The sequence below is a fragment of the Crinia signifera genome, chromosome 1 (genome assembly GCF_055691185.1).
Source record: "Crinia signifera chromosome 1, ASM5569118v1, whole genome shotgun sequence".
In the NCBI taxonomy this organism is placed as follows: domain Eukaryota; kingdom Metazoa; phylum Chordata; class Amphibia; order Anura; family Myobatrachidae; genus Crinia; species Crinia signifera.
The window spans coordinates 200,720,929-200,735,014 of NC_139217.1; the positions used below are offsets into that span (position 1 = coordinate 200,720,929).

At 44.0% G+C, this 14,086-nt stretch overlaps 1 protein-coding gene across 2 annotated transcripts in view; it reads left to right on the forward strand.

The window, feature by feature from the left end:
- PARM1 (prostate androgen-regulated mucin-like protein 1) overlaps positions 1–14,086 on the forward strand; it is a 119,808-nt gene that overhangs the window by 77,391 nt on the left and 28,331 nt on the right. For both annotated transcript variants that reach the window (XR_014472938.1, XM_083179158.1), the window contains exon 2: positions 1,878–2,603. Coding sequence is in view for 1 of the 2 variants with exons in the window: in XM_083179158.1 (XP_083035284.1) it covers positions 1,878–2,603 (726 nt within the window). In the remaining variant the exon portion in view is untranslated. The remainder of the gene's footprint in view (positions 1–1,877; positions 2,604–14,086) is intronic.

Here is a 14,086-nt window from a genome sequence, read left to right on the forward strand (position 1 = left end):
AGCAAGTTGAGCTCATACATAGAATGTAAGTCAAACATACAGCAGATGAATACAGTTCAATAAAAATAACACATAGAATTGTGTATAACGTTTGCAAACTCGCTAATAATAAATCTGCAAAAGTAAGAAGTCTGTATTCAAGTGTATTTTTGTTAGGATTCTTCGGTTTTTCTTTGTTGGGCTCGTATTCATATTCTTAATACGAATGAATACGATTGCATATGGCTGTTTTAGCCGTATGCAAATTCTTATTCCGGAGGGGAATTTACAAAGCAGTCAAATACGACTGCTTTGTAATCCCTGATGTCGTATTCATTCGTATTGATTTTCTCGGCTCCTGATTGGCAGCTAGGCGGCCTATAGAATGCTCCTGCGATTATGGCTATACATCACTGGTTGCTGGTGCACAATACACTGTGCACCAGCGATTTCTAGTCAAAATAGAATTGCTTGCAATTTTCAGCCAAAATCGCGTCTCGCCGATGAAAATGGTACACTGAGCAAAATGGTCGCTGAGCATCATATTGCTGAGAAATATTAAGCCAAAATTGTTCAGCGACCATATTGCACCGTGTGTACACACCTTAACCAAAGAAAACATAGCACCAAGTCATATTTCAGTGCACATGAACTTTTTTCGGTTAACCTTATTTAGGTCCTTTTCCTACCACAAGATCTCTACAGGAAACTGTGTTGGGAGAACCCATTGTTGATACATCAGTGAAGAAATGATGCAAGACCTCCAACTGTTCTGTTCTTCTTGTTAAATACATGCTGACACATTGGTCTCCAACCAGCACAGCACCTAGCATTGCATAAATGTACTGTATAATGCTGACCGAGCAGGCAATTACATGTGTATCCCTTGGTAAATGTCACATACCTCACCTCTTCATAATTGCAATGAATCTACCCAAATAATTCTGATGAAGATGAAAACTGATGACTAACTATGCAATGCGAATAATGATATGGCATAGCAGCAGCAGCTTTGCAAATAGGATCCTTAGCAATGCAAATGCATGAAGAGCTGCATACCATCCCCTGCCTACATTTGTTATTGCTAAAGCTGCAATGCAATCGCAGTTCTAGATGAACATCACGATCATCATTGCGATGTTCATCTGTGACTGTACGACTGCGCAAGTCTGACCCTACTCATACTTGAAGTCGCAGGGAGCTTTGCAAGGACAAGGAAACTGCATACGCATAGCAGACCTGGGCCTAGCCTTGTGCACTACATGTGGGGCAAATGTAACATGTACAAAGAGAGTTAGATTTGAGTGGGGTGGGGTCAAAGTCAAATCTAAACTACAGTGTAAAAATAAAGCATCCAGTATTTACCCTGCACAGACTAAATATAACCCACCCAAATCAAATTACATTTGCCCCACCTTTAGTGCACATGGTTTTGCCCATTTGAGTACAAATTAGACCCAATGACATAACTGAACAGAATGGTTTTATTTTAACATCCAAATGAAGATGGTGCACTTGCACTCAAAATTTAAGGTAGGGCGATATTTGAATGCCAATGGATATATGGTCTAACAGTTGTGATTTGGTAAAAATCAATACATTCTATATTTTAATAAAAAATACTTTATGTACTTTATGTGCTCACATATAATGGGTGCGATTAATATCAAAATAGATGTTTACATAATGCACTTGGGTTCTTTGATTATTGATTGTAATTAATAAAGTGGCTAGCAACAACCTGTAATTATCTGTAAGTATACATACATCATGTGTCTGTTTTCTTTTGCTTTTTCCACCTCTAGGGTGGAGTAAGTTATTACAATATGCACTAGTTATTTATTTACATGTGACTTTCACTATTCTAATTGTCTGTACTTTTTTACTTTTTTTTGCAGGACTTAATGCTAAAAGTAACGTGTCTGCTGAAATCTTACAATCAACAACGCCCGCATTGTCTATTTCCACAAGTCCTTATTCAGAATCATCACAATCTCCAACAACATTAGAACATTCAAACACTGTTACTTCAATTGTTGCAGTGACAGAAACATTTACATCAAAAGAATCTTTGCAGAATAACACAGAAGGTCAAACCACTGTAGCAGATAGCAACAGCAGCACAACAGCATCAGCTGCCAATAATACTTCAACCCCTATGAAAACTGATTTAGCCGTCACAAATTCTGTTGCAGATGAAAGAACCGTAAGCACCACTGTTCCCAGCAGTTTACCAACCGAATCAAAAGTGACAACCATTGCACCTAGTACTCCTGCTATGGCAACTGGTGGAACTCTCACCACTATATTTGTTGAGCCTTCAAATGGAACTGTGGAATCCAGCACAGAAACAACTATAAATCACACACAAACAACTATTAGTCTGATAGGAACAACTATAAATCAGACAGAAATAACTACAATTGAGACAGATACAGTAACCATAGCTACTGGGAATATTCCAGTTAGTGGTACTAGTAGTGGTTATTTATCATCTTCTCTAGTACTCAGTGAGAAAACTGATAGTAATACAGAACCTACACCTGTAAGCAAAAACAGTCCTCAGTCCTCAAATACGGCAGCAACAGAAAGTAATAAAGATCTTCATCATGCACTAAGTACAGGTGAGTGTTGGGGCCTTGAAAAAGCTGAATGCTGCAACTATAAATGATTGACTTAAAGTATTGTTAGTCAGGGTTAGCCCAGCACTCCTACTGGTGGATAATGGCCCTTATTCAGATATGATCAGAGTACAAATTTGGGTACTTGTGTATTATCACGGCGCCCACGATATTAAGTCGTACGATATATAATCGCATCGCATGCCATACACCCGATACACAGCGATGCGATTTTAAATTGTATAAGCCCCCTATATGATTTTTAATTGTATAAGCACCCTAATGGGGGCTTACAATGGTAAATGCACCCCCACGCCACCCCCACTATGAACGCCAACCCGAAGCGTAGCGAGCCCGCGTGGGGCGGCGGTACACGTCCTACGATCTTTTCATACCCCCACTATCCACGTCGGCGTGGAGTTGATTTTATATAGTGTGGCGAGCCACTGAGCCTGAAGCGTGGAGAGCGGACGTGTATTACTTTACATATATTCTCCGTCCCCTCACGGGGCTCGCTGCGCTCGCCACACTATATAAGATCAACTCCACGCCGACGTGGATAGTGGGGGTATGAAAAGGTCAGAGGACGCGTACTGCCGCCCCTCGTGGTCTCGCTGAGCTCGCCAAGCTTCGGGTTGGCGTTGATAGTGGGGGTGCTTTTAACATAATAAGCACCCATCACGTTTAGTTATGTTATAGGGGCACTTTTACCATTGAAAACCCCATTAGGGTGCTTATACAATTTTAAATCGCATACCATTGTATATGCGATACAATGCCGTACAATGCGATGGTATACAATTTAAAATTGTGTAACATCGCCTGCCATCGCGTAACATCGCATACCATACCATCGCATGCCTTTTGTCTGCGATGCGATGGGCGCCGTGCTAGTACACAATTACCCAAATTTGTTCTCAAAATGGGCAAAACCATGTGCACTGCAGGTGGGACAGATGTAACATGTAAAGAGAGATTTAGATTTGGGGGAGTTATTTTGTTTCTGTGCAGGGTAAATACTGACTGCATTATTTTTACACTGCAATTTAGATTTCAGTTTCAACACACCCCACCCAAATTTGACTTTATCTGCACATGTAATATCTGCCCCACCTGAAGTGCAGCATGGTTTTGCCCATTTTCCCAAAAAAATTGTACTGCAATTAGATCTGAATAAGGGCCAATGTCTGGACCTATAAAATGATTGGTGCTAGCAATCAAAGTACTTGGAGCTGTGTCCTTGGTATGATGGCTTTATGCCACAGTCTAACATACTCAGTTGTCAGAAACCGTGTGGGAAATCGGGGGTAAGCAATCATTAGGGAATGTTTTTATATTACTACAATAGATCTGGGATGTGCCGTGTGTCATCACATGACAGCTGGGGCGTTCTACTGTGTAAGGGCATTTTAAAGGCACTAGAATGTGAGTACACTTGTATCATTCATCTATCTGATGGGATGTACTACAGGGTGCTGACCCCCTCTGTACCCACCACTATACTACTGAACCCACTATACCCCCCACTACACTACTGACCCCTCTATACCTGCTACTACACTACTGACCCTCTCAGTGATGGCAGGCTCCGGCATCCACATGCAGAAGATCCACAGGTAGCCCTGGAACTGTCTCCCAGCAGTAGCTGGGTCTCCTCTCCTCTGGGTGGCAGGCTTCCAGAATGTGATGGCCCCCCACACTCCTATCCCTCCACCCGCATGCCCATCTCTCTGTATGCCAGCGCACCTATCCACCCGCACACATATCTATCAGCCCGGGTGACCCACTGCTGCGGGTGCTGCTCCCAGCTAGCAGTGCCAAGAAGTGCCCACTAGCTGTAGCAGCAGGCCCAGGGGCTACGGGACAGGCCAAGCTAAGGGGGGCGATTGGACCAGCCCACCCTGGTGGGCCAATCTGCCCCTGATCATACAATCATCATCATCAAAAAGGTAATTATAGAAAAATTAAAAGCAATGTCTGTAACAATTCTGTAAAAGTAAAAAAATGTATGTGCATGGTCTTTAACCACTTAAGTATAGCACAGTTAGCCCTCCCACATACCCCCCTCCCCGAATAGTAAGCTACCTCCCTGCACTGGGGCTATCTGCTCTGTCTGGAAACAGCAGCAGCTTCTAACAGGGAAGTAGATTGTGTTCTCTCCCTCCCATCTTATCTCGGCTGCCACTGCCCCAGAACACCCCCTAATAGAGAACACCCCCTAATAGAGACTCCCCCAGACTGTATATTAATACATCCCGCCCATTGTACCCAATCATATAATCTCAATTGATTGTAAAATGGATTGTATGCAGATTGTGTGCACATCTTGCACAATCATACAATCATGCAGCAGATGGATTGTATGACTGATTGTATGATGGATTGTATGCAGATTGTGTGCACATCTTGTATACACAATCATGCAGCAGATGGATTCTATGACTGATTATATGATGGATTGTGAGTAGATTGTGTGTCCAAAAACCACCAAGGACTGCCGGGGATTTCAAGGGAAGTTGTACACAATCATGAGCGCAATCGATCTTAAGATCGATCTTTCTGATGTACTGTATGGCCAGCTTAAGGGGGAAATTTACTAAAATGGGAATAAGACTTCACATGTGATGTTGCTATGGGCAACCATTCAGAATCTACTTCTTATTTATTTAGCATTCACTAGAAGATAGTAGACAGGATCTGATTGGTTGCCCATAGCAACATCACATGTGAAGTAGAATACACATCTTAGTAAATGTCCCAATTAGGCTGCTGCCAATAATCACACTAGGCATACACCAAGACCCAACATAGTATAAAGCAAACAAACAGTTGTACGTGACAGTGGTGCTGCCAGTAGTTATCCCACCACCTATTTATACAATGATAGTTCTTTCCTGTTCACAATACTTGAAAGATGGTGTACTTAAACAAAGATGTGCACAATAACATTTTAAAATTAGACTGATACATGATTTGTATTTGGCCGCCAAATACAAATGTAAAAAAAATACAGCTGACTACGCCATCAGGAAATATGAATCCCGTAATTACGGCAGATTAGTAAATCTGCCCTATTCATGAGTTGAAATACAGTTGAAATACAACTTGTGTATTCTTTAGTCTTACTAAATTTCTCCCATTGTGACAGGATATACAGTATATCCAGGACAATACATCTTACGTGTTGCCATAACATTAAATTACATAAACATACTTTATGGTTCATTTTAACTATTCCATGCCACTCACTGTTTCTAATTTACTATTTTCACCTATCACTAATAAAGTACTGGTATAGCGGCACTTCAAGCACTGAACTTTTTTTTTTAACTTCAGCACCAGCATACTGTATTTGCATAGCAGGGAGCCCCTACACACCAGATTCCCCCTTCCGCGGCTGAGGGCGGACAGCCCGCATCACCTCCCTCTCCACCCGGTGGCTGCAGTACCTCTCAGTAGCTAAGGGCAGGCTTGATGCCAGCATCACCTCCCTCCCCACCCGGCGGCTGCAGTCAACAGGCAGCCCCTCCACACCACACTCCCCTTCCAGCTACAGGAGTGCAGGCGGATTGCCCCATCACCTCCCCACCTGGAGGCTGCATTCAACTGGCATTCCCCACCCAATGGCTACAGACGGCCAGCATCAACTCCCGGCAGCTGCAGTCAGCAGGCAGCCCCTAGGTCAGTGTGGTTATGTGGATATTTATTTGTGTGCTTCTGCGGTAGTCTGCTCTGGCGGGGACTGCTGCAGGGAAGGAGGATTGTACCCCTGTCTGTTTGTATCCTGCCATGTCTCTGCCATGTGTACCACTGCCCATGTGTGCCAGTGTCCCTACCCACGTGTGCCTCTGTCCCTGCCCCTCTGTGCCCCTACCCATATGCGCCTCTGACCCTACCCATGTGTGCCTCTATCCCTGTCCTTCTGTGCCCTTACATGCCTCTGTCCCTGCCTGTCTGTGCCCATGCCCATGTATTCAGAATTGAAAAAGCCGCCCTGAGCGCGGCGAAACGCGTTTTTGTGGTTCCCTGTTTATCTGAGGCTGTGGACCAGAGTTGCCGCTGACCCCCGCAACTTTCCACATTGTTCCCATACCACGGTCCTGTCAGCTCAGGTGTTGGATTGGTGGGTTATCAATACAGCCCAGCCCGCACACCAACCCTGCTTTGCGAGCACACTGAGAGATATCACCGCACGAGTGGACGCAGCCGCTGGGACCTGTCTAATCCAGCACACACTCGGTCCGCTGACCGGCGACAGAGCCTGGAGGCAGACAGACGCTGCAAAGCGGCAGCAGACTCCGGATGCACTAAGTGGCTTATCCGCTGGTTAAACATCGCCAGTGACGGACTGATACCACCTACCAAAGCCAGTGAGTACTGCACCTGTGTCTGCTCTCACCCCTCCTTGTCCTGGACTCTGCTCACCACACGGAGTGCCACAAGTTGCCCTTACTATACCCACATAGGGGCACACAAGTGTAATTATTACACATTCAACCATACTCAGTGTGAGTTATAATCAAACTCCCCTTGCCAACCGCTGGGACATTTTTGCTTATACCTGGGAGTGACAGCAAGTCATTTTAACATCTGTGCAAATTACTCTGCATCTTTCGTGTCCACAGTGGCAACCAAGGCCTTCCACACCTAAGCGCTTAGTGTTGTGGCAATTAATGTATCCACATTAATGTATTTTAAACCTGCATTCATGCAATTGGTTGTTTTATTGTGAATTGTTATTAATTTGTTATTAAATTGTTATTTTGTGTGTGCAAACGGCGCCTAGTGGTTTTGTTTCTTGTTTTTCTCTATTTGAGGGCGGCATCCCTCAACCACAGGGCAGCCATTTGCTCACGGCACATCACAGTCAGTCCCTAGTGCTCATTTTTTGCTGTTGTATTGTCCCATGCCCATGTATGCCTGTGTCCCTGCCTCCCCCGCAGTCCATGTCCCTGGCACATCCGTGCTGTCTGACCTTCACATACCGAATGAAGATGGAGCCGGGACTTATATAGAGATCCGGTCTCACGAGAATCCGACGCGGGATGATGATGTTTTGGACTCTGAAAAATGGCAGGACCCATCGAACTCTTTGGATCCGGCCTCGGGTTAGGTAAGTTCAGGGGGGTTCGGATCTCTAGGATCCGAAACCGCTCATCTCAAATTATAATAATAATTCAAAGAAATTCATCAGAAATTTTCATCACAATGTAAACTATAAAAGTTCCTATCTACTAAATCGGTTTTGATCAATTTTTGTCAAGTTTTGGACTAAACATTCAATAATTGCCTGAACGCAGCTTGCAGAAGGTACATAACAGGTCACTGAAATCACTTGTTACAGCATGCAATTATTTCCTAAATGTGGCTAGCATAAGGTACAGAACTGGCTACTGAAATCAAATGTAACAGCCTGCTTAGTATGCCAGGACCCATTCCAAGACCCTGTCACAAAATGTTTTTAAACTTACAGTAGCTTTAGGATACCACTTTGTCTTCCTGGTTTAATATAACCAAATACCTTACAAAGGGGGTTACTCTTTCTGACAAATTCCCTCTTAGATGGACAAAACCATGTGCACTGCCGGTGGGGTAGATGTTACTTGTGCAGAGAAAATTTAGATTTGGGTGGGGTTTTACTTCAAAGTGAGATCTATATTGCAGTGTAAAAATTAAAGCAGTCCGTATTTTCCCTGCACAGAAATAAAATGACTCACCCAAATCTAATTCACTCTGCACATTTTACATCTGCCCCCCCCCCCCGCAGTGCACATGGTTTTGTCCATCTAAGAAGGAATTTGTCAGAAAGAGCGAACCAAAATAACCGCCATAGTGTTAGTTACATAACTTCAGTTCCAGGACAGTACAATCTGTCAGAATAAAAAGAAAAAAAATACACTTTTGACGGGCAACACTTTTTGGTATTCCCTGGGCCAGGATTAGAAGCATTTTCCCTAACTTATTTAAATATAAAAAATTTAGTGCTAGTTGCTTTGGACTTCACTACCACCACTTTCTACAATGGACCTCTCTCCTTCTGTCCTTTCCCTTGTCGCCCATGTCATACTGAATTGCAAAAAAAAAAAACACTTCCTGAAACCCAATACTTCCCAATACTTCTAAAACTGAACTCTGTTGTCACAGACCGGTCTGTCATTAACCTGTTCGGGGATAGGAGGGAGGTACTGGGTTCGCACTTCTGTGATGTCAGGATGGTGGCTCAGTGCTACGGAAGCAAATGTTCAGATCCTTGCCAATTCCAGAGCTGAGAGCCATCTTTCTTCAGTCATGTGATCCACTACTGACCAATCCTGCTCAGTCCTGAATCCAACTGATCGTTGGGACCAATCGCAACATGCCTAAGGGTATAACAGTGGAATCTTGGGACTCATGAGTTGCGAGTGCAACAATAATTTTCAGTCTAGACTGTGCTCTTGTGCCTTTGTTCCCTGGAAATATTTGTCTGGAGTCAAGTCCGGTCCAATCCAGCCCGGTCCAATACGGTTACCTTCAGTTTGGTCCTGTCTGGTTAAATTCAGTCCAGTGCAATTCGGTTCAGTCCAGTTTGGTCTAGCTTAGTCCAGTTAAACTCTGATCAGTCTGGTCAAGCTCAGTTCAGCCAAGTCTATTTGGTTATGTTTCTCTATTTCAGTCTAGCTCAGTATTTGATATCAGGGGACCCATGTAATGGACCACGACTTGTACTTCAGGAGCCTCACACTCCGTATACCCTTGAGTTCCCTGGCAAAGATCACTGGTGTGTTAGACCCTGTTCTGTTTCCAATAACTGTCTGTTATTAAGTTAAAAACTCTCTCCAGCTTATAAATAAACCATACATCACCCACCTCTGCTTTTGCACCAGCCTCTGATCCAGAGATTCGTCCACACAAACCAAGTGGCGTAACAGCAGTCTTTGTCCTTGTCAAAGTCGCCTTTCCTCCAGTGTCAATCAGCTTTTTCCTTCACCCCTCCCCCCAACACACACACACACATTATCTTTCATAATGCTGCAGTTGTCACAGCTGCAATATTACTGGAAGCAGGACCCCCAGTAAAATCCACCACCACAGTGAGCAAAGAGCAATAACAGGTGAAGTCCTACCTGCCAGTCACCCGCAGGACAGACAGTCCCATTGGGAAATCCACTATATAGACACCTGACCGTTACACCAACAGGGAATGTAATGACATTGTATTATAATACGTATATTTTAATATGGGGTTGGTCCCCTTTTTGCAGCTATAACAGCTTCCATTCTTCTTGGAAGGCTTTCCAAAACATTATTCACTGGGACAGCATCATGTTGGAATAAAAGGCCATAGCATTGTTCAAAATGTCTTGGTATGCTGAAGCATTAAGTTTGCCCAGAAGATAACCCTGACAAACAACCCCATACTATTATTCCTCCTACACCGAATTTCATAGTTGGCATAATGCAGTCAGACAGGTAAAATTCTTCCGGTATCCGCCAAATTCAGACTCGCCCATCTGACTGCCAGACATGTGTAATTAGTCACTCCACAAAACATGTTTCCACTGCCCCACAGTCCAGTGTCTGTGTAATTTAGTTTACACCTCTCCATCCGACACTTGGCATTGGACTTTGGATAAAAGGTTTGCATGGAGCTGTTGGCCATGAAAATTCATTCAATTAAGCTCCCCCTGCACAATTTTTGTGTTTACATTAATTCCAGTGGATTTGGTAACTCGTCAGCTTTATGGAATTAGCAGAGCATTGGAAACTTTGACACACCATGTGACTTAGCATTTATTGATCCTGCTCTGTTATATTTGTGGTCTTCAATTGGTGGCTGAGTTGATTCTGTTACTGAACACTTCAACTTTCGAAAAATATCACTAACCGTTGCCTGTGAAATATCCAGTAGGGATGAAATTTCAGGAATCGTCTTATTGCAAAGGTGGTATCATATCATCGTACCACCTTAAAGTCAATGCGTTCTACAAAATTACCCATTTTTTATCACAAATGTTTGCAAATGGAGACTGCATGGCTAGGTGGTTGATTTTAAAAACATATATCAGGGGATCTGATTGAAAAACCTGAATTCAATAATTAACAGGTGTGGCCAAATACCTTTGTGCATATAGTGTATTTCCTTTCTCTGGGATTGCCACATCAGGCTGCGATTAGCAGAGAGCTGGCTTTGGTACTTGTGTATTATCACGGCGCCCAAGTTTGTTACGTATGGCACCGTAGGAAAATTGTATCGCATCGCATGGGCCATTATAACGGTCATGCGATGCAATGCGATTTTCCTATGTCATTTATTCACTGCTCTCAGCCCTGGGGAATCGCATCGCATTGCATTGCATCGCACCTGTACAATGCCATTTAGGTGTACAATGCCATTAGGTATACAATAATGACATACAATGTGGTTTTAGGCACCACCCCACTATCCACGCCAGCCCAAAGCGTGACGAGCGCAGCAAGCCCCGCCAGGGGCGGTTGAACGCGTCCTCCGACCTTTTCATACCCATACTATCCACGTCAGCGCGGAGTTGATTTTATACAGTGTGGCGAGCGCAGCGAGCCACCGCGCCCGAAGCGTGGCGAGCAGCCGCGGTTTACTTGACATGTATTCCGCTGTCCCTCGCCACGCTTCGGGCTCGGTGGCTCGCTACGCTCGCCACACTATATAATATTAAACTCCACGCTTTAGGGTGGCGTGGATAGTGGGGGGGGGGGGTGCCTAAAACCTCATTGTATGTCATTATTGTATACCTAATGACATTGTACACCCTATACAATATAAATAAAAGAGCACTGAATAAATTGCATCGGAAAATCGCATCGGCACTTACAATGGCCCATGAGATGCAATGCGATGCAATTTTCCTACGCAGAGTAGCCCACTAAGCAAATAGCTTAGTGGGCGCCGTGATAATACACAAGTACCCTGGCTTTTTCTAGGAAGCATTTTATGGGCTGCAGTCAATTTTACTCTTTCATCTCCCTACCTCTACTGTCCTTCTCTGAGAGTCACCCCATTGGCCCCCTATACCCTATATACATTAAGAAATCCTCACTCTCATCCTCATGGCTCCTCACTACATTGCCTGCCTCTTTTCCTCATCTACTCTTTCCAGCCATCTTCCCTCTGCTAATGATTGCCACTTAAGCTCCTCCCTGATCACCACCACCTAGCACTCTTGCAGTTAATATTTTTCAGGCTGCTCCTATCCTCCCTAGTTATATTATTCTTCATTCAGCCTCCCAAGCCTGCTAGTGTGCCCTTATAACTAAGTATATCTTTCTATCTTACATCCCATAATAATAATAATACTGGTTTTCACCTATTGTTTAAAGATATACAGACTGCAAAATGTACTGTACCTTAATGAAAGCTTAATGCCACTCAGCATCACTATCTGGCAATCCAAAGATCTATATCTTCATGTTTCCGTGGTATAGATTGCAAGAAGCTGCATAGTATACATTACAAATGTAGAGGCAGATACAGAGACACATGCACTTTTTTTAAACTGGTGATCACTTACAATTCTGACCTATGTTGATATAAAGGAATCCATTTTATGCTTTTTTACATGTAACACAAACAGGCCTATTTTACACTAGCCAGTATTGTGAGACATGGCAAACTCCCACACGGCTTTTACTGACTATGGATGATTTAGCCTATACTAGAACACTAGACTAGATACAATATAATTGTCATTGCAAGCTGTCTACACACTGCAATATGTGCTAAGAATTATTTTTGTTTTTTATTTTTCATCTCTGATGAAATTGTTCACATTCACAGTGAAATGTGTCATGACCAAAATGCTGAATACTGCAGCTTTTCCAGTGCCATTAAATCAGTTTCTATCATGCACTGACCAGAACGTTCAGTGGTTGTGTATTGTACCCAGGGGATCCTTTCTCTGAGCTCAGTGTTATTATTTTTGATTGTCACACAGACAGGCAATTCAAAATCTGGATTGCAGGAACAACAAGACATACTGCTCAGATGTATATTAGGATTTATTCTGTATTTCTAATTAGCTTACCCAGGGGGACATGTTAGTTCCATATCTACTTAACTTAAAAAGATTGTCTGTTATATTTAATTAATTACCAGTTATTTATATAATGTATACATATTTCACTACTCTTTTAGATCATTCACAATAGTTCCTGGCAGCGTATCGCTTACCTCACACACATACAATAGGTTCCAATTTCTGGTAGAGTGCAGCAGGAAATCCGGGGTACTCAGGGGAAACTCCTACAAACACAGGGAAAATATACATAGGAAAAATTCACTTAATACATACTGTTAGAGCATCACCCACAGAGAGGTTGGCTTTGGGAAGCTGACTATTTAAATAAAGGGGATATGATCATTAGGTCTACAGCAAGATGGTCAACACCATTAGGTGGACATGGAGTAAGGTCGACATGGTTCTAGGTGGAAATGGGTCAATGTCGATATGGGTCTAGGTTGACATTGGTTTAGGTCGACAGGTCATTAGGTGGACTCAAGCAGTAGGTCGACACCTGAAGGTTCCCCAAGCCACACAGAGGTTGTGGAATGCCTACACCACAGGGGAATGCCCGCTTAGGGTGTGGCAGAAGGTGCTGGTGTTGATTTCAGTGAGTCCAGCTAAACTGCCGGCTGCAGGGGAGGATCCTTGCCCAGAAGTCCAACGCACAGCTGGGGTGGGCTGTTTCCTTGCCAGCAAGGGTGGCACAAGGGGACACAGCTTCCACTATATCAGTGTGCCCACAGACGACTTGCACAGGGACAGCTGTTTGCCCGCAGCTTGCTGTTTCCTGGAAGAGGAGCAGGAACCAAGTCCCTGGCCCGCCCTATCCGTTGCTGAGGTGTCAGGTGGAATCCTGACAGATGCCGATTATCGGAATGTGTTAGTAGGAATGCAGCAGCGTCAGTGGTCAGACACCCTGCACCCGTAACAGACCTGCTTCACAGGGAGACCAGGAAAAATGTACCTAGGTGCCCACCAGGACGACCCATGTCACGTAACACCTGTGAAAGAGCCAGCCTCCCGGGTTACATGGGGGGGGGGGGGGTTACAGGTAACCAGATGGAAGGTGTGTGAGATGCAGAGCCTAGGGGTAATACTAGAATCCTGAAGCTCATGGGCCATGCCCATAGCGCTGGTCCTAACATGGGAACTGCGGCAGTTCTTCTCATCAAGAAGACGACGGCTGCCCATCCAGGCCATGTTCTGCCAAGGGTCAGGGCACAGCCTAGAGACTGTGGATTTTTGTGCCAGCTGCTCTCAGGCTGATTTTAAAAGCGGGAGGTGATGCCAGAATGGGCGTAACTGTTCATAACCTTTTATTGATAAGTGACCTGCATTTACCCTGGATGGTTATGAAGTAATGGTGGGTGAAAAGGTTATACCAACAATCAGGGAAGCAAATGGAATGCCTTTCCTTTGAAGTCCATACTCTCTGTTTATGATGTTTTGATGATATCTCCTCAGCATAGC